Source organism: Pinus tabuliformis, chromosome 7, assembly GCF_031772625.1.
Source record: "Pinus tabuliformis cultivar Carrire ecotype Pingquan chromosome 7, CPIR1, whole genome shotgun sequence".
Taxonomy (NCBI): Eukaryota; Viridiplantae; Streptophyta; class Pinopsida; order Pinales; family Pinaceae; genus Pinus; species Pinus tabuliformis.
The window spans coordinates 1,702,228,577-1,702,249,966 of record NC_142293.1 but is presented as its reverse complement, the minus strand read 5'-3'; the positions used below and the strand labels follow the sequence as shown (position 1 = coordinate 1,702,249,966).

Genomic DNA, 21,390 nt, shown 5'->3' with positions numbered 1-21,390 from the left:
TTGACTTTGACTTAACCACCAAGGTCCAAGGGTCCAATTTTTCTTGAAATATCCAATATTACCTTGGTGGAGGACCTCCATAAATTAATTCTTTTAAAACCCACGAATTTTTCACTTGGAGAATTTAATTTTCCTAAGACAAATTAATTTGAGTTTAATTAATTTGATTTTGCTAGAAAATTTAATTAATTGACATTTGAGGGGATTAATTACTTTTTCCACCCTCTAATATTTTAACCACGGTGTCTAAGTATAAGGGACCATGCATTAAAATATTTTTTACATAAGATTTACAATTTCAACCCTCAAAGGGGGAATACTCATTCGTCTTAGACCCTCAAATTACATACCCAATCTGCGACACAATATGATCTAGTAGACAAAGTAATTTATAATAAATTTAATTTAGCCAACTAGCTTAAATTATTTCTAAATCACTTTTACATAAGACTCGATTAGAACACTAGGACTCACCTGTAACTTTGACGAAGAATTCAAGCCTAGCTTTGAGGTGAGGTTGGAGGGAAAAACTCTGCAGACCATCCATGTTTAGAAACACAAATGGATCAGTCAGACGAAAAACCTCCTAGGATGAAACTCTTGCCAAAATAATAGGTTTACCTGAGTTGTTACATACATTCACGGTCTTACTAGCATCATTTACATTACATAACTTGCAGAATGGATTTACGATGACATACGAACTATTGATAGATGATATGATCTTGTTGAAAAAAATGGTACTTCCACTTGCTTGGAACTTTGACAAAATGTGTGCAACAGGGCGCAGAAGGGTTTTGCAGTAGTTGCTAGAGCAAAATCAGCGTCGATATGGAAGAGGAAGCGCAAACATAGAGGGAATTTATCTCATAGGATTTCTAGCCTAGAAATCCAAATTTCCAGTTGCAGTCGGCAGTAGTTGTAAGCATATTTTCTCACTTTAGAAGGCAGTGTGTATAGTAGATTCAGTAGTCGATGAAGTGAAAGAGGGAGATTTCCAATCCAGTTTCAGAGATGGCCACAACTGGGGTTAGAGGTCATGATAGGTTGAAGGGAGATTCCAACTATGTCATTTGGAAGGCTAGGATATCCTTCCTGCTAGATGAATTCGGCCTGAAGACCTATGCAAAGAATGTTGTGGCAGTAGCAACCGATACATATCAGCTAAAAGGTCCCAGGACCATATAGTTTCATATATATCTGGCAAGAATACTGCTAAGGAGATATGGGATGCTTTTGCTCAGCGATATCAGAATCCTTCCGAGCAATGGAAGATGTTCCCGAAAGAGAAGCTGAGAAACCTCAGGATGCATAAGGGTGAAGGCATTGATCCCTTTCTCACGAAAATTCAGGAAATCCAGGATCAACTTGCATTCGTTGGGTAGACGCCTCAAACTATAGAGCTTGTGCGTTTGGGCCTGAAGTTTGAACAATGTCTTCGAGGAGTGGGAAATATTCGTCCAAGGCATTTTGGGATGAGATACATTACCAGGGTGGGCTTGGATGTGGTCAAACCTACAGCAAGAAGATATGAGACGAGCTCGAGTGAATACCTCCATTAGCGGAAGCAAAGTAAGGGGTTCAAAAGGCGAGAAGGAGGAAGAAAATGTGGCCCTTGCATCAAAGGGTCCTAGTTAGGGACAAGGGGAGAAGAAGAAAAAGAAAGACGTATATAAGGTCATGTGCTTTAGGTATGGTGAATTTGGCCACTACTGTACCCAGTGTGTCCTCAAATGAAGAAGGACAATTAGGAGAAACAGGACCAAGCAGCAACATCTGCAGAGATAGACAATTTTTCCTCTAGGTTGGAGCAAGACTTTGCTATGTTTGTAGCTATACCTCCAAGAGTGAGGTGGCGCATTATGGAGTTATAGTGCTAGAGTTGCGCAGTGGTATGGGCAGGGTCTATTGAGGTATATTCCTCATGGATCATTACCTTGCTATAGGGACCCATAGTATTCAGTAACAACATGGATCAATGTCAGTTGATGCAATCAAATTCCAGAGTGACAGTTACAGACCAATTGTAATTAGATGTTGAGTAGTGTAGAACAGTGTTGACAGCAGAGCAGGAGACTCAGTGGCAGAGTCCGCAACAGTACAGATTCTTCAATCGACAATGCAATGGCTAGTAGCAGTCAAATGCTCAAGAGACAGATGCAACACAAAGACAGATGATTCAGTATTTCGGATGCTTCTTAGTTGCAGTAGTTGCAGTAGTAGCAGCAACAAATGAGAGGGAGTTGTAGTGCAAATGCAGTGTTGGCAGCAGTATAGCAGTGTCAGCAGCAACATAGATGCAGCATGAGAATTGCGTAGTGGTTGGTGGGCAATGGCAGGAAGTCACAGTGGCTAGACATCAACGGTGTGTATGGGAGGATGATGCAGAGATAGGGTGTTGGAACAATTCAGCACTAAAACACCTTCCTCTCTAAGAGGGAGTGTTAGTTTTTGTAGCATCAGATGGTGTTCTAGTATCGACAGTTGTTAGAGAGGCTAAGAAACACTAGGACTCCATAACCTAGAAAAGGTTTCAGGGAAATCCACATAGAGATGTCTTAATTAAGTTCATTAATCAGTAATTAAAATTTTCCTAGGTCTAACTTAGGGCAATGATTAATTAATAGGAATTAATTGAGCAAGATGAGATTTCTCTAGAAACTCACACGGATCGACTAGGAAATAATCTCAGCCATTGATTAAGATTTAATCTTGATCGTTGGAGTCCCACTGTGAGATTATAAGAAGAAGTCGATGGGTAGATGGAGGCAGACACTTGAGATCGATTTCCTTGGGAAGCTCAACTTTCTAAATAGTAGCAGCAGTTTGCCAAAAGAGTTCGAGCCAGAGAAGGAACGCAGATACAGAGAGGGATGGAGACAATGATTCTAGAGGAAGTCTTCCAGTTCCAGAGAGTCAGCGGCATAAGGGTTGTATTTGCCAAAGAAGTTGTGCAGATAGCTTCAAAGGGAGATTGATTTTGCTTAAGGGAAGGGTAATTCAGTTGCAGTTGGTCCGAAAAACCTCCAAGAGGCCAAGTGAATTCCTTCCAGAGGCAGAGTCAGCCATGACATCATTTTTCAGTAGTTCTGAGGCTTAGTGAGTTGGGGTTTGTAGAATCACTAAGCAGAGGCTATATGACTAGCTAGTTTTGCCAATTGTTGGAGCTGGATCAAGTGTGGTGTTGAGGTATTTTCCTCATAGATTATTTGGCCAGATTATTTTGCTGATTGCATTGTCAGTTGGGCATCCATAGCTTGTACTCAAAATTTCTCACTGTTACTTAATAATAAAAACCCTTAGTTGTTGCATCGATTTTCCCACATTAGGTTTTTCTAGGGACTTTTGTCCAAAAATAACAATGTTATATTTTTGTGTGTGTGCCAGTATTTTCTCAGTTTCCAGTTTATCTTCCGCGGTATTTTTTATTTGTGAAGATTGCAATGTGATTAATTTGGAGTTGTCGTAGCAATAAACTGCATAATTTATTTACAGTTAGAAGAATTAATTCCAGTTGCTACAATAGAATTTCAGTGGTGAAATTTTCACAGCTTGGTCATGTGCGAAGGGTAGCATTGGCGCCACGGTGGAAGCGTGCACACAAAAGGAAACAAATTTGGTTAGACGAGTTGGGTGTTTGATGGAATGGGTGCCTACCCGACATGTCATGTGTATGAAGTTAACCGAGAGTTGCAACAAAGCTAGGCGTTTGACATAAAGTCCACGACACGCGATGGAAGTTGGAATGGATGGTGTGCGATGGTGTGTGCCCAAGGCACTCTCACACAAAGGTGGGGTGTTGGGCAACATGCCTGTGCGATGGACATTGTGCACACCAAGAAAGTTGGTGATTTTGCGAGGTCGCGATAGACATAGACGGGTTGGCTCAACAAGGAGTCACACCCCTTGGCAAGGGCAAACTGACATATAAATAAAACGAAGGCATTCGTTGAAGAAGGCATCAAGTGAAGTTCGCAAGTCATAAAAGACCAGCGAAGTTTGAGGAAAACAACAAGGCAAGGAGCATAAAGAAGAGGAGACCAAGGCGATCTGGACAGACAAACTATGCAAAAATTTTCTGAGTTTTTGTTGGCTTGTAAGTGGGCAAAGCCTTGGGCTGCCCAAGTTGATTGTTTGTTGAATTTTTGCCTAAGTGTTGAGGTAGTTGATTGTCCTTTCGTTTACCCAATACCTCAGTAAGTGTATTGCCTCCAAGAATTACATGGCCATCTTTGGTCTTCCTCAAAGAGAGAAAACCACTCTTGTCCCCTGACATATGTTGGGAACAAGTGCTATCTATATACCATCAGCCATCATGATCAAACGTGCCTAAGGCAATGCCACACTTGACCTACTTCTCTCATTCTTCCAAATTGTGGTAGGTTGCTTTGTGAAATGCACACTCTCCTCTTGTTTTCTACTAGGCCTATTCTGCTTTAGCTACTTCTTTTGTTGGATCTACCTTGAGTAACCAGATAGCATGCAATCTCTAGCCAAGTGACCAAATTGTAAAATGCATTGATCTAGGTGGATATTGGTGGCCACCTGCCAATTCCACTTGGACCCCCACCATCGTTTCTTTCAGTTTTTCAGTTTCCTTAATTGTAGCACAGTTTACTATTTTGAGCAGTTTTTCGGGTCCTAAACTTCGGAGCCATTTTGAGGCCCTAAACGACATTTTTTGGCAATCTACCGCCAACAATTTTTTGATAAAATCATCTTTTTTGTCATAGACCTCGGAGAGATCTTTCCAATGGGGTATCATACATGTCAAACAGAGATAACATGACCAAGTCGCAACCCTGGGAAGTTGGTTGTCCAACTAACCCCAACAGGGCACATAAACTCTTGGTGTTACATCTCCTTGAGTTAGGGTTTTGGTTGGTTAGGGTTTGCTCTTATTGTTCAATAATAAAAAGGCCCTTGAGCTTCATTGTAACGCAGTTCAGAGGCATGTAGCCACCACATCTCTTCTCAGAGATAAGCTACCATCGCTCGATCTAGTCTTATTTCCATTCTGTTTGTAAGCATATTTCAGTGTTTGATATTAATGAAGTGAAGTGCTATTTCTACTACATTTTTGTATTGATGGTTATACCTGTAATTTGTTGTGTTGCTGTTTAAATTTGAATCATGCATAGCATCTCACATGACCGAGATAATATGCAAGGGGGTCAAATCTTTTGCTTCATCATGTTAGATCTTTGTTGCCCATGTGCAATCAATCAACTTGTGGCCAAATAGGTTACATGAGAAAAAATAACCATTAAACACATAAGTATACCTGATGGTTGATCTCCCTAGCTTCCCAAATTGTTGCAAGCTTTGTTGACTAGATATATTCACTCTGCTTCTACCACTAACTGCAACATGTCCAAAATTGTGATAGATGTAACATTCTACATCATCCATTAAAGGAGAAAATGGATTGTTTCTTCTCCTTTGAAGTCTATCCATTCTATCACAATCTCTAACCCTAGGAGTGAATGGTCCTCTTGACATGGGTGCTCCTCTATGCACTCTTCTAGGTTGTTGGATCTATTGCTTCTTTCCTCCTTTGTTACTCTTGTTGTTGTTACCTGCTACAGTCTTCTTCGATTCAGCATTGTTGTTCTTGCCAGTGTTGCACACATCGCGATCGGGATTTAATCGGCGCCGGGAAAAAAGCGGAAAAAATCATTAAAATCGGGAAAAAATCGGAAAAAAGCGGGAAAAAATCGTTTGGCACAAAAATATTCATTTTTTTTAAAAAATTGAAAAAAAATGAATATTTTTGTGCCAAACGATTTTTTCCCGCTTTTTTCCGATTTTTTCCCGATTTTAACGATTTTTTCCCGATTTTAACGATTTTTTCCCGCTTTTTTCCGATTTTTTCAAAAAATCGCGATTTTTTCGATAAAAATCGTTATAAAAAAAAGTGGCGATTTTTATGTATAAAAATCGCGATTTGAATCGGCTAAATGAAAAAATCGCGCTTTTACGATAAAATCGCGATTTTATCGCGATTTTAACAACACTGGTTCTTGCCTACATGCGAGCTAGACTCTCCTTTGTGAAAGCCAAGACCAGATTTGTTCAATGGAGATCTTTGGTTTTTAAGCATGTTGTCCAAGGCTATGGTGCTCTTCTCCAACTTCAGCTTCTTGTCTTTCTCTTCCAATTGTTTTCTCAAAGTGACGACTCCAGCCTCAAGCTCTTCAATTCAGCCTTCTCTTTCTTTTAGCTGATTGGCCTTTACATCCTCAATTCTTCTAGCGTCTTTTGTTTGGGTCTTTAAATTGATGATCTCCTCATTGAGCTCCTTTTCCTTTTCATCACCAATCTGCAAAAAGTTTTCTTGATCTTTGCATGCAAATGTTAGTTTACTAACTTCAGCAAATAATCTATCAATAATCACCATGGCTGATTCATATTCAGCGTTGAGAAACTTAACATCGTCATCTTGAATAATCAGATCTAAATGGTTATCATCATGACTATCTAATGCGTAACTCAGAAATAACTCATCAATATGTTTACCTTCAAATCTACTCTACTGCTTCTCATCTAAGCCTATATTTTATTATTTTCTGATTTCTTCTTATGATCAGCCGAGCCATTCACATTAAGGGGGTGAGACTCTTTCTTCTATGAGGCCTTCTTCTTCTTTTTCTTTTTGCTATTCTTCTCACCATTGTTGCTGCTACTGTCACCTCCATAAAATACCTGCAACCTGTCTCAAATCGCCTTTGCAGATTTCAGATTTGCTATCTTCTCCAGATCTGCATTATGAAGATTTCTGTAGATCACACACCTGACCTGTGCATTATGTTGCATCACCATAGCTGAGATAGGATCTAGGCCACAGCCTTCACACACTAGCGTACAAATGTCCGATCCATAAGCTAATAACTCAGATTTAACTTTTTGAGCCCATACCTGGTAGCAGTAAGTGCAGATACTCCTTGACAATTCACTCTGGAAAAAAAGTCAAAATTTTCACATGAATCTGCTTTCTAGCAGTCAAGATGCACCCAAAAACCCTAGATCTAATACCAATTGTTGGAAGCTTGACAATATTAAGAGGGGGGTCAATCAGTATTGTACAGAATGAATCAATTTAACCACTTTTTACCATTTCTTTAACAATCAACTTAATCATCAATTATTTATCCAACAACACATTAATTAATCACCAAATGCATATTGATAAACCAAGTGAGCAGCAATACAAATAAACCATAAGAGAAGCACATCAAACAACAACACCCATAAGAAGGCACAGGATGTAAGGTGGAAACCCTTTCGGGAGAAAATCCACCATCTGCTTCGCTCTTCTTCTACTATTAAAATCTTCTTTTACATGTACACTGGCCACCACCAAGCAACTCTCGATCAAGGATGCTACCTAATGAAAGCCACCACTTCCTGAACTTTGTAGAACGCTATTTGTTGGAAGCCACCACTCCCAAGACTTTGCAGGCCACCACCTGTTGGATGCCCCAACACCCAATAGTCTTTCTAGCCACCACTAGACAAAAGCCACTACTCCCAAGTTCTCAGGCCACTACCTGAAGGATGTCGCTACACTTTGAATCAACAAGCCATTGCTTGCTTCACTTCACTGAAGGCCCCAATCTTCAAGCTCTTATGGACCATGTTTCACAAAATTTCATACTAGAATCTACTACTCTCTACACAATACAAATTTGAGTCTTGTTTCACAATTTTCATAATGGACCCTCTTAGTCTTTTCTACTCATCAGTAATACATCTCATTGTCAAACCCTTGCAACAACATACATTCAAATATTTTGAACAGCAGCAATACAAATTACATGGCATCAATATAAACTCACTACACATACAAACTCAGCCATATAACACTAGCAACATACTCCCAAGATATAGCAGCAATATATCAAACTAACAAACCCCAACAATAACATATACAAGAATCAAGCTAATACTCCAGAAATACAATTACATGGAAGCTACATCAAAATACTAACAATAGCATATAAACTTTTTGCAACAATATAATGCTATAGCTCCAAAAACATAATTCCCTACATCAACAACAATATAACCAACATTGTCAATATTCTGCCATAATTTCACAACTGGATCTGCAATACAAATAAACAATATGGTCATTCTAATGCTCCTTCTAAAGCTCAACCATACAATCTGATCCTTGCCTGCAATATGCTTCAGGTGTATTTGTTCTGCTCTAAACACAGAGCATATGAACCCCGTGATTGATCTATGGCTACTCATTTGAAAACAATTTACCCATGTCACAAATTGGACCACATCAATGCATTAATTATCTTCCACTTCATCTTTGTGACCAAATCAATTAGGACCAAATCAAATAATTAATCATGACAAATTCAAATTTGTGGACCCCAAATTTGTCAACACCAAATTTTCAAACGCCAAATTTGCATAAGCCAAATTTCTGAGAACCCAATTTCTAAACACCAAATTTTTGAATGCCAAATTTGTGAACACTGAATTTCTGAATGCCAAATTTGTGAACGCCAAATTTGCGAATGCCAAATTTGCGAACTCCAAATTTCTAAACGCCAAATTTGCAAGCATTAGACATCAAATTCAAACTCTTCTACTCAATAGTGCTACCAACTTCTTCAACATAATGCCTAGCAACTATACAACCTGCAAAAACCTCTGCAACACTCTGGAACACTTCAACAAACCTCTGATTGTCATCACGCGTCCATCAAGCTTGTTGACATCAATGCCCAACTCAATTGGCTGACTCCCCATGGTTGACATCAATGCCAATACCATGCTGCCAACAATATATAGAGTAAAAGGTTATGTAATGTTTTGTCAAAAATTGTTATTGTATTTGGAGCATTGCTCTTGGAGATTGCCTCATTGAAGAGGCAAGCAAACATAGCTCTATATTTTCTATTATCAAAGAAATCTTTCTAGGGTTTATCTCTTTTTTCTTGCATTCTTGGGTTTTGCACTATATTTCATGTGAATTAATTGTTACACTACAATGGCAACACTTCTAATGTTCCACTAGTCTTGGTACCTTTTGAAGGCTTTGCACTTAGGTGCAAGATTTCGTAATAGAACTATACTAACTCTATCATGGTTCTAACTTCTGAATATAAAGATGAAGAATATACAGGGAGTAACAACCTAAAAATCCATGACTTCAGGCCAAATAATGCTAAGGCAGTGTGAGGGATTTATTATAATACTATTCCCTACATTCAGGAATCTGGATAAGTTGTGTGTTTTCTGTCATCTGTGATGAATGTGGTTTACCTTATGTTATGAACTGTTGTGTAATTTTGAGTGACTATAATAATGTCTTAAATATTTACTTTTCCGTGTTGTCAATAGTTTTATCAACCAAATTTGGTTGTAAAACCCAACAGAAGACGCAAGCATTTAAAAAGTTTTCAAAACCACTTTGGAATAATTTTTCAGCGTAGAGGCACATCAGGGATCAATATGACCAAGGAAAGGATTAAAAGCCATTGTTAGTGAAATTCAAGTTGCTTAGAGAAGGTAACGCCATGCAAAATCGACATGTTGGATGTGTCTTTTAAATTAAGGACAATAGCCAAAGTTGAATCAGTTAAGGGGAACTCTACCCAAAATGACCATAAAAGGAGACATGTGACCAATATAAGCAATCACTATCCTAGAACATACATAAAAGGTAAATTGCCAGTAAAAGAGGGCAGACTCGAGACAATTAATCAGTGCCTACTTTAATTGCCAATTTTGTCAGCATGACGTTTGTACTCCTACTGAGAAATGGCATCTAACCTGCCTGGAATGGTGTCCCTTTAAGATGACTCGTTATACAAAAATCTTACAATGTATTGATATCTCGATAATGACAAAGGATTGTTTATGTATGAGTCATGGTTAGCATGTTTTCAAATATGCTAATTGTATGTTTCGATTGTTTAACACGCCAGTTCACATCCATACAGCCCCCTCTAATGCATTTTTTTTTGTTAGATGGGATTTTATTGTCCTGTTATACCAGATAGAGTGGACTAAAAAGAGTTTGATTACTAGTGTCATTTGAATATTCTTGTTCTTTCGTTGCAGCCCAATCCAAACTCGGCAGTTTCACAGTTGGGTGCTCGCTTTCTGCTGTTCTACTTGAAGGCCATGGCAAAAAGAATGCTGAAAAAGTTCTATCCTACAGTGGGTTTTCTCCTTTCAACCTCCCGCAATATTGTTCGGAGTGATTCTACTTCATTATGGAGTTTCTCCTTTTAACCTATTGCAATATTGTTGGGAGTGATTCTACATTATGGAGCTTATCTTTGAAATTTTAATAATGGAATGCCATTTTTTGATGCATTTATGTAGTCAAGACTCAAAACCATGGGGTTTTATTGTTTTGACATAGTATATAATTTCATAAGCAACTAGACAAGATTGAATTCTAGTGATCATCGATTATGTCCTGCTGGGATATCCCTCAATTCTATAATGGTTTTGATTGGCATTTGCCTATTTCATTGCAGAATCCAGAACGAGCAGATGAATGGCTGCTTGGGGAAATTTTAAGAGCTGTATCCATATTTTCAGTTAAAGTTGTGTAAAAAGTTAAAATTTGATATATGAAGATGGTGTAAATTGAAATTTCACCTATATACTAACTATTCCAATGGATGTCTTTAGATTGAATCTACTGAATTCTGGAATATTCTTAAAAATAGTTTCAATAAGTGTGTCCTGACAGTTTTCATTTTCATAATATCTTTTTCCTTAAACATGATTTTCAGTCATATGATCCTAATACGGTGGCAGTTTTGGAGAGCATAGTTGACCTCAAACTATCTCTTCCAATAAACTACCTATTGGATTCGTACAACAAAAAGGTCTTGCTTATTCAGGTACGTGAATAAAGCTATCCTGGTTTTTTTTAACTAGTTTCATATTCTGTAAACACTTTTCGTTATAGCTCTCTTCTACATAACAAGATGGCACATGTACTTTCTATAAAGCTTCTGTGAATTGGCCTGATGTTTTTGTTTTCAATCTTAAAAACAATCCCAGGGAAACAAGGATCCATTATTCCAATCCAAGAGGACAGCATCCTTTTTAAAGCAGCAATGCAACACAGTTGTTCTTGAAGATGTGAATGCAGGTACTTCTGAATCTATGTTTGACATAAGGCTTTATATCATTTCTTTGTCTCCTCAAGGAGGGCTCTCAATAACAGGTAAAAGGTCTTGAGGTCTTGCGTTATAAACTAGTGTTTTGATAACTTGTATTGTTAACTGCTTAGAAATGAGTGTCAAGGAAAATATAATCAGTTCATGATATGGCTGTTAATCACAGGTCATTGCCCTCATGATGAAATCCCAAACGAAGTAAACTCAATCATTAATGGCTGGATTAAGCAGATTGAGGTTTGTTAAGCCGCTGAGGGCACGAGTGCAGAAACAATTATGTATATGATTTTAAACCTCCCAACTGAATTTTGTTTTGGTCTCTCGAGTGTATTAGAGCTATGCTTTTAATAAATTGGTTTCTTGCTATTTTAATTCTGTAAGAGATTGTCCCCAATTTCCTGGGGTAGATTGTTGTTCTTTGCTTCTTTGACTGGCCAGTTTATGGTGGCCTATATTGGACACGAATCTGTTAGATTGCCAAAAATAGTGTATTTACAATATTCTGAATTTATTCTTCACGAAATGGTGAAAACAAATGAAGCTAATGAGCATCGTCTTAATCCTCGTACCAATTTAATTATCTCAGGAAACGGGACAGTCCAGCAGCTGTTCAGAGTCTCTTTGGCTCCATCATATAACCGTAATACTAAAAGAAATGAAATTACTCCTTTGATATTTACTTGGCAATTTACCTGTTGCATGATGCAGCTAATTTGTACACTGCAAAAAAAAATGGAACATTTTTAAAAATATATTAACACTAATATAGCAAAAGTCAATGCTTCACAGTGCACATAATATAATAACGAAATTTGATTAACATATAGAAAGATCTGTTTAATACCCTCCCTGAGTTATTGATAATTAAATATGATACGGCTAAGGGAACCATACATGTTTTTCATTCATCATGTGTTTCCTACTTACAATGAAGAGGGACTATTAGAAGATGTTGATCCACAGGCAGGCTTTGGTTTACTTTGCTATAATTTTTGATTAACAAAGTTTTATTTTAAATTATTATAAGGAATCACTGACCTTGAAGAAAATAGCAAATGAAGATGAAGATAAATGGATGCATTGAGTAGGTTCCATTATATATATGTATTAGAATTGGCTTAGAATCATAAGGGTTTCATAATTCATAGTTGCATATTGGCCAATAGAGACTTCATTGTAGATGAGTGGTATACCTCATAGATAAAATAATCATAATTGAAAATCCTCAAAATTAAATGGGCAATAATCAAGAAAAATGAACAGGAATTACAACATATAAAATATTCATTTTTTTCAATATAAATCAACAACAACTAATCACACTGTCATGTATATATAAAATAAAACATCAGTATACTAGGATGCAATCCTAATAGTTGTATAGTGAAGGATACAAAACTCAATAACCAATACAACATGATATCAAAAATATATAAATTTTATCTCATCGTGATCAATCATCTACAAAGATCACTTTTGTAATGAGCTATGGATTCTGTGGTGTGCCAAATATTAGGAGCAGAAAGTACATATATTACTTAGATATATTGTAGAAAGAAATAGAATTGCAAACATGATAGACAATATGAACCATAATATTATACATTTATTGATACGGAAGTAATGTTCATTTTCCTCTTTAAGGGGGCAACCTCTAATAGAGCAGAGCTTAGATTACAAATAATTTATGAAACTTCTTTTACAATGCTTCTACATCTTTATATAGTCCTTTCTATTCTCTAAGAAGATTATAGAGAAGAAACTTTCTGGTAAGTAGAACCTTCTAGTAAGTCTTCTTACAATAATTGTGTTCACGCTACCATATAGGATTTTTTAAACTAATGACAACCTACATACATAACAGTACATAGTTGTCTAACTACTTAGGGGGTTTGGGAGGTTAGGACCCAAACATGCCCTCCCCCTTAAAATAGAACCTAAGGCTTGAGATGTGGAAAGTGTCGCAGAATAATTATTGGTTCCCATGTGGCATCCTTTGGTTGTGTATCCTTCCATTATGTTAAAACATTATAGATCATGTGTTGGCAGAGATGAAACTCTCATTTGTCAAATACAACCTCTAACTGCAACCAAATGGAACGTTCTTCATTCAATCTAGGCAAACTAGATTTAACACGATAGTTGGATCCAACCACTTTCTTTAAGCAAGAGACATGAAAGACAATATGGATCTTAGAGTGGCTTGGAAGTGCTAATTTGTAACCCAATCCACAAGCTTAATACATTTAAGGATCATATAGGGACCATAAAATTTTGTTGCAAGCTTCTAGTGGTGGTCTTTTTTAAGGGAAGTCTACCTAAATGACCGTAGATGAAAGAAAACCCATTCCCCTTCTTCAAGATGACAGTCAAAGTGATGTAGATCAATGTGTTGTATCATCCAATTTTGAGCCATAACCATATTATCTTTGAGTGCAAAGAATGTCACCTAAATTGTAAGGGTTTTATCAACCTCTTGTACCTTTGAGAAACTTAGTAGGTGCGATAATACTAATGGGGGATTTTGGCCATAGATCACATCAAAAGGGGTAATGGGAGTGGCACCATCATAACTTGTATTTTACCACCATTTGGCTATGGGTAAGCATTGAACCCATTGAGACTATTGTTTTAAAGTGAAGCACCTCAAATAGGCTTCCAAACACTTGTTGACCGCTTTCATCTGACCATTAGTGTGGGGGTGATAGGCATTGTTTAGATGTAGTTGTGTGCCCTATAACTTGAATAATTATTGCCATAATTTACTAGTGAGAGTGGGATCATGGTTTGTGACAATAGATTGTGGCATACCATGTAGTTTGAAGATATTATCCATGAAAACGTGAGCAATTGTTGAGCGTTTTAAAAGGGTTTTGTAGGGTACAAAATGAGCATATTTGGAAAGTCAATAAACCACAACCATGATGAGTTTTTAATTGCTAGATTTGGGTAATCCTTGTGAAAATTCTTAATCCTCAAGGAACCCCTACTGTAGCAAATCTGAGTCTACTTCACCAACTTGATTTTAATATACATTACCAAGTTTTTCTCTGAATACTGAAGCAAATTACTTTTGCAGCCTACACTTCTTTAATATTTGAATACATGAAACAGAAAATTGAGCAAAGAACAAGATACATAGGACAATTATTTTTGGACAAAATAGTCCCCGGAAAAACCCAATGCGGGAAAACTGGTGCAGCAGCTCTGAGGGTTTTCTATTATTAAGCATTAATTCTGAATACAATGTCGGATGCCCTCCCGGCAATCCAGTGATAGAGAAATACAATGGAGGAAAAACTGAGTGAGTTTTACCTAACTTCACCTGGTAGATTCCAGCTGATCCAGCAGCAAGACTGGCTAACCCCGGCTACTTCTGCATTGGCCCTGCATCAGCCTTTCAAGGTCTGTGCCAGCCCTGCGCTTCCTCTTTTGCCTACTGCGTCATCTTTCCCGGCTATTTCAGAAGTTTCCTGGTAGTTCCAGCTTTATGCGTGGAGGGCAGCTTTCTGCTTCTGCACTGGCCCTTCTAGCTCTGTGTTAGGCCTGCGTGGGCCCAGATTGGCCTAGCATCAATCCTCTTAGTTGATGCACTGCCTGCAGTAGATTCTCTTTGTCTCTCTGTCAGTACTATCGAACTATACCTTCCTCTATGCCGCAAATGATCACCTAGTTCAAATTTCTCAGCTTCCTAGCCCCAGAAATCGAACTTCAGATCAATTTGTTCTCTTCGTGTGTTTTTATAAATGAACACCAACCCTCCTTATTATACTTTTCTCATTGAGACTTCAACGGATAAGATTAAAACATGACTTGATTTGCCTTCTAGATCATTCTCACCCATATTTTGATTAATACCTATTAACATTTTAATTCTCCTAAGTTTAGACTTAGAAACCCCATTAAAAATATTAATTAAGTTAATAAAATACAATCAGGTGGAATTTCAGCAAACGGTTTCTGGGTTCTTTAGAACTAATGTGCCTTGGCCTCTCCGCCAATTTTCATGGCTAGAACACATCCAATGCTACCAAAAACTAACACTCCCTCTTAGCAAGGAAAGTGCTCTGGCAACAATGTCCAACTACATGCTGCTCTACTTCTGAAGCATCTCCTTTCCGCATTGTTGCTACCACCAACATTGTGATGCTATTGCTACTGTACTGCTACTCATGACACTGCCATTGCCACTGTTGCATTTGTACTACAGATCCCTCTCCATCTGTTGCTAACATTGCCACTGCTAGCTTTGCACTACGTCATTTTCCAATTAATGTTCAGCAATGGAAAAGCATCCAAAATTAACTGAAATTAACTGTGTTTAGCATAATACCATGAATTTTGGAATATGACTGCTCTAGTCTCTGACCCTTTGAATCTTCTGTGTTGTTGCTGACTTCTTCATTGTTCCATCTGCATCGCTACCAACCTTGCTCTGCGCTGATCTGCTCTTGGTCTCGGGCTACTGCATTGCATCATCTGACACTAAGTCCATCTTGCTATTGCTGAATCTTGGGCTCCCGTAGTAAGGAATTGATCCAAGAGGTGGACTCCTCAAGGATCCTACCCACGTGTGGTCATCCCAACTACAGCACAATATCACCCCATTTCCCTCCTGGAGATGCGTGGGCACTCATGGAAAACTCATCTTCATCAATCATGGTGGGAGAAGCCTTAGGATCATGTTTCTTATCCTTATCCTTTTGCTTCAAAGGACATTGGGATGCAAAGTGGCCCGTTTCGCGACATCTGAAACATTTCACCTTCGAAATGTCCTTCTTCCACTTTTTCCTTTGTTGTCCCTTTGATGCTAGAGCTACGTTCTCCTCCTCCTCCTTGATCTTTGTGTCGCTGTCACTGCTTCCATTGAGGTTGACCATGACTAAGTACCTCCTTAATTCCTCTTGTTGAAGGGTTGCCCACATCTCCTCCCATGAAGGTAGTATTTCCCTGTCTAATATACTTTGGATGAAGACTTGTCATTCATTTGAGTCTCCATTCAGGGTTGTCCTTACCATCGCGGTAGATTGAGGAGTAGTCCCCATACAGCAAGTTGGTCTCTGGTGTCCTGAAGACGTTGAAGATAGGAGTTAACTCCTTCTCCCTTTTGCACCAATGTTTGCTGCAACTTTTGTTCTAGGTACATCTTCTGTTGTTCGGAAGAGCCTTCATATAGTGAAGAAAAAGCTTTCCACATCTCTCAGGCTATATCTTTGCCCTAAAAGTGTGAGACCACATGATCTCGAACTCCATCGAGAATAAACCTCCTCGCCTTCCCCTACTTGGCCTTGTACTTCTTCCTTTGATCATTGTCAACAGGAACAACCACAACACTCTTGACTTAGGCTTCGAGATCGTACTTCTCCAGAACAACTAAGATTCTGGTCTTCTATATGACATAGTTGGAAGCTCCTTGCAACCTATCCGGATATTTGAGCCCATACGATGTGATCTCACCCAAACTGTTGAATTAACTCCTCTAGTCACTTCTCAACACTGCTCAGCTGCCGAGCAAGTGAGAAATTTGAACTTTCTGGAAAAATGTTCTTTGAGGAGAAAATTCCCCTTCTATGTGTCTTCACTCTTTTCTGACATATTTCTACCCCGACACAAATTGCGCCTTTCAAGCACTGTGATGAGGCTGTGCATCACTCCCTCTGCCTTTGCAAGCTCACGAACTAGAAATCGTACCTCTTTGTTAACTCTCTTAGAGATAGATTTCCTCAAAATCTCTGTTTCCTAACAACAACTGCTCAATCCCTTCAAGGGGATTCGAATTGCTGCCAAGTGCAACTTTTGGCCTCTCTGCTCAGCGCTGGATATGTTCTTCCTGTTTCAAAATCAATGCTCTGATACCATGTGAAAATTCCTAATCCTCAAGGAACCCCTACTGCAGCAAATCTGAATCTAGTTCACGTACTTGATTTTAATATACATTATCAAGTTATTCTTTCAATACTTGAGCAAATTACTTCTGCAGCCTATAATTATTTAACATTTGAATACAACAACAAAAAACTAAGCAAAAAACAAGATACATATGACAGTTATTTTTTGACAAAATAGTCCCTGGAAAAACCCAATGCAAGAAAACCAGTGCAGTAGCTCTGAGGGTTTTGTATTATTAAGCAGTGATTTTGAATAGAATGTTGGATGCTCTCTCGAGAATCCAGTGACAGAGAAATACAATGGCGGAAAAACTGAGTGAGTTTTACCTCACTTCAGCTGGCAGATTCTCGCTGATCGGCAGCAAGACTGGCTAACCCCGACTACTTCTGCGCTGGCCCGATGTAGGCCCTGCGCCAGCCTTTCAGGCTCTTCATCATCCCTGCACTGCCTCTTCTACCTACTGCATCATCTTTCTCAGTTGTTCTAGCAATTTCCCGGCAGTTCCGGCTTTCTGTGTGGATGACAGTTTTCTGCTTTTGTGCTGGCCCTTCTGGCTCTGTGTCGGGCCTTTGTGGGCCCAGATTGGCCCAGCGTCGGTCCTCTTAGTTTTTACGCTGCCTCCAGTAGTTCCTCCTCACCTCTTTGTCAATACTCCCGAACTATCCTTGCCCCTCTACTGCAATTGTTCACCTAGTTCGAATTTCTCAGCTTCCTAGCCCCAAAAATCGAACTTCAGATCAATTTGTTATCTCTGTGTGTTTTTCTAAATGAACCCCAAGCCTCCTTCTTATACTTTTCTTGTTGAGACTGCAATGGCCGAGATTAAGTCTCTAATCAACAACTAAGATTAAAACATGACTTGATCCATCTTCTAGATCATTCTCACCCATATTTTGATTAATACCCATTAATATTTTAATTTTCCTAAGTTTAGACTTAGGAACCCCATTAAAAATATTAATTATTTTAATAAAATACAATTCGAATGGAATTTCACCAAACGGTTTTCAAGTTCTTTAGAACTCATGTGTCTTAGCCTCTCCACCAATTTTCATGGCTAGAGCACATCCGATGCTACCAAAAACTAACAATCCCACTATGAAGTCCATCGAAATGTTGTAATATTCCTAATGGAAAATTTGCAGTGATAACAAAGACATGCAATAATTTCAAAACACAAATTTGCTCAGTAAACACACATAATAGAAATTTCGCCGCAAACACCAAACTGGCCAAATTTTATTAATGGTTGGAGTACAATAGAAGATGGAAGAGGTGCACCTTGGCTTGAAGAAGGCAAGCTACAAACCTCAGATGATCAGTACAAAATTTCCCAACTGCTATAGAAGTGTTGCTCTCCAGAAAACTATGTTGGCCCTATGTTTCTTCACTATTCGCTGACTTCAAGCCCTAATTTACCCCCTCAAAACTACCCTGAAATTTTGTAAAATTAGGGGTGTACTCTTTGCCAAAAACGCAGAAAAAACCCAAAAAGTGTTTTCCCTTGTTTTGACCCTCCAAATTCGGCCTCCCACAACTTGGCCCTCCTCCAAAACTAGAAAGCTGCACCTATAGCTAGAACTGTTATTTCTTGCTCCCAAAACGTTAGGGAACCCCTCCAATAAGCCTCCAATCAAAATCCTAGCAACCCAACTGTTAGGTCCCTATAATACTAGTGGTTCCCCCAATACTATTTTCATTGTATCCCTTACTGTTATTATTGTCCCCATATTATTATTAGTGTGCCCCATATAAACCCACTATTGTTATTGTTGTGCCCTTATGTTATCACTGTTAAGTCGGCTTGATTATATTGTGACCCCTTAGACTCCTATATATAAAAGGGAGGTTTAGTCATTTGTATCATCCAAGAATTTTTCATTTGTGTAATGTAAAGGAGGTTGGCCCCTCGAAGAGGCTGAATTCTAAGGCATTGATCTCTCTTTTCTATCTTTTTGTGAGCTGGTTTACTAACATTTGGTATCAGAGCTTTGGATTCTAGGATTTCGCTGCTCCAAACAGGGCATCGTGGAATTTTCGCTATACATTTTTTTCTGCAATGTTTCAGAAGCTAAAAACAAAACCCATTTGAGCCGGAATTGTTCTAAACTTTGGGCCCAAATTTTAGAGCTTGTCTTGCTATATTTTCGGAGATATAATCTGAGGAAGTTAGGGTTTTTGCAAACTCCTGAATTACATTCCAAACAAGTGACCTGGGGAAAATTATCATAACTTTTGTTATGAGCATCAGATTGAAATTTCATCAGAATTTTTAAAAAGATGACGGCCTGTAGTTTTCTGTATATCAGTTTCAGATACTAAGGTCGAAACAGTGACACGTGGCATTTCGTACAAGTTTGCTCTACTGAACTATTCTATAATCAGGTCACTGTGGGAGATTTGGAATAACTCTTCCTTGGAGAATCCAATCTTAATCGAACTTGTGGGGTTAGAAAGAGGACTCAAAGGGCTACTGCAGGATGTGATTTCAGATATTCGAGATCTGCAGTTACAGAGATACAACAAATTCAATATCAAGCTCTTAAAAAGAGAAAAAAAAGTGTGTAGTTTTTTTTAATTTTGCATAAGATTGGTTTGAAAAATTATTTTGAAGGAATTCAAAGGGAATAGTGATGAATTATTAGCATTAATTGATACCCCGAAGAAAGAAAATGGAAACACCTAGTAAGAAACCTGAAAGCTCTGGCATGACTCGTGAAGAAGAAGAAGAAATGCAACATGATATATCAAAATTACAAGACCAAGTGCAACAAATTTCACTCTCACGAAAGGTAATTGAAGCCAAGATGAATGGCATGCAAGTTAATATGGATGGCATGGACGCTAAGATGGAAGAATTGAAGATAAATTTGAATAAGTTGCTACAAGAAATGGTTATGGTGAAAGGGTAGTAAAGGAAACTCATGATGAGAACAAAAGAAATGTTAATCATGATATCATAGACTCTAATGTTGGATTGAAGGCCCACCATGTTCCAAAAATCGATATAAGGAAGTTTGATGGAAAGGATCCCGAAACATGGATACTACAGATGGAGCAATTTTTCAATCTCCATAATGTGCAAAACACATAAAATGTATGTATTGAAACTTTATATTTGGAACCAAATCAGTTTGTATGGTATCGATGGCTTTGCTCTCGTAAACAAATTGTTACTTGGGCAATTTTTACAGAAGAAATGATAGCACATTATGAAGATACAAAAAACAACACCTTTTTTAGCCAATTGATAAATTTCAAACAAAAGGATTCAATGATGGAGCACATTGAGGACTTTCAAAAATTGAACATAAGGGTAAAAGATATTCTAGAGGAGCATAGAATTGATGTGTTCATAGGGACTTTAAAGGATAATATCTGACATGAGGTTCGCCTTTGGGAACCTGATTCATTGGAGAAGGCATTCAGGTTAGCAAGAAAAATGGAAAGCAAAATTTGGCAACCAGGAAGCCTACCACTCACAACTATAAAGATAGAAGTGTTGTTGCCCCTAGCCTTCCACAACCTACAAGGTTGACACCACAACAATTGGAAGAAAAAAGAGAAAAAGGGATTTGTTACAGTTGTGATAGCAAATACACTAAAGGTCATAAGTGTGCTAAGAAGAAATTATTCTACATAGATTATGAAGAGGAGGAAGAAAAGGAACAAGAAATGTCAAAAGAAGAGGATATACTCCAGGAACAAACCCTAGATAAAGAAGAAATGAATCCGACCATATTTTGTAATGCATTGATTGGAATTACCACTCCTCAAACTATCAAGATAGAATGACATATCAAGAAGAAAAAGGTAATAGTGTTGATTGATTCGGGAACTACCCATAATTTTATTCATTGTAAGATAGCCAAGGAATTGAATTGCTTCCTATATCCCGCACTGGAGTGTCAAGTGATGGTTGCAAGTGGAGGAACCATAAATTGCTCTGGAAAGTGCCATAATATCAAACTATCCATGGGAGAATATGTATTGAATATCCCAATGCTTTACATTCCAATGGGTGGTGTTGATGTTGTACTAAGAGTCCAATGGCTACAATCCTTGGGTACAATAGCTTTTAATTTTCAAGAAATTTTCATGAAATTTTTTGCGGAAGGAAAGAAAGTTGAATTAAGGGGCATTGCAGGGAAACCGGGAAAGATAATCAGCTCTAACAGTATGAAAAATCTTCTAAAGAAGGAACGAGGCGTAATTGCACAATTATGTTCGCTAGAGGTTCCCACATCGAAATCATCTATTTCTTCAGATCTCCAAAAAGTTTTGGACAATCATTCTAAAGTATTTGAGACTCTGAAAGGCCTCCCACCTATTT

General features: G+C 38.1%; 1 protein-coding gene across 3 annotated transcripts in view; it reads left to right on the top strand.

Annotated features, from left to right (window-relative positions):
• The window catches only part of LOC149255088 (DNA photolyase), a 217,915-nt gene extending 206,367 nt beyond the window's left edge, over positions 1-11,548 (top strand). For 2 of the 3 annotated variants that reach the window (XM_089457169.1, XM_089457167.1), the window contains 5 exons: positions 10,090-10,188; positions 10,515-10,562; positions 10,776-10,886; positions 11,050-11,215; positions 11,335-11,548. In XM_089457169.1, coding sequence (XP_089313295.1) covers positions 10,090-10,188; positions 10,515-10,562; positions 10,776-10,886; positions 11,050-11,215; positions 11,335-11,414 — 504 coding nt within the window. In that variant the 3' untranslated portion in view covers positions 11,415-11,548. The remainder of the gene's footprint in view (positions 1-10,089; positions 10,189-10,514; positions 10,563-10,775; positions 10,887-11,049; positions 11,216-11,334) is intronic. The other variant, XM_089457168.1, reaches the window with a different exon arrangement.
• The last annotated feature ends 9,842 nt before the right edge of the window (positions 11,549-21,390 follow it).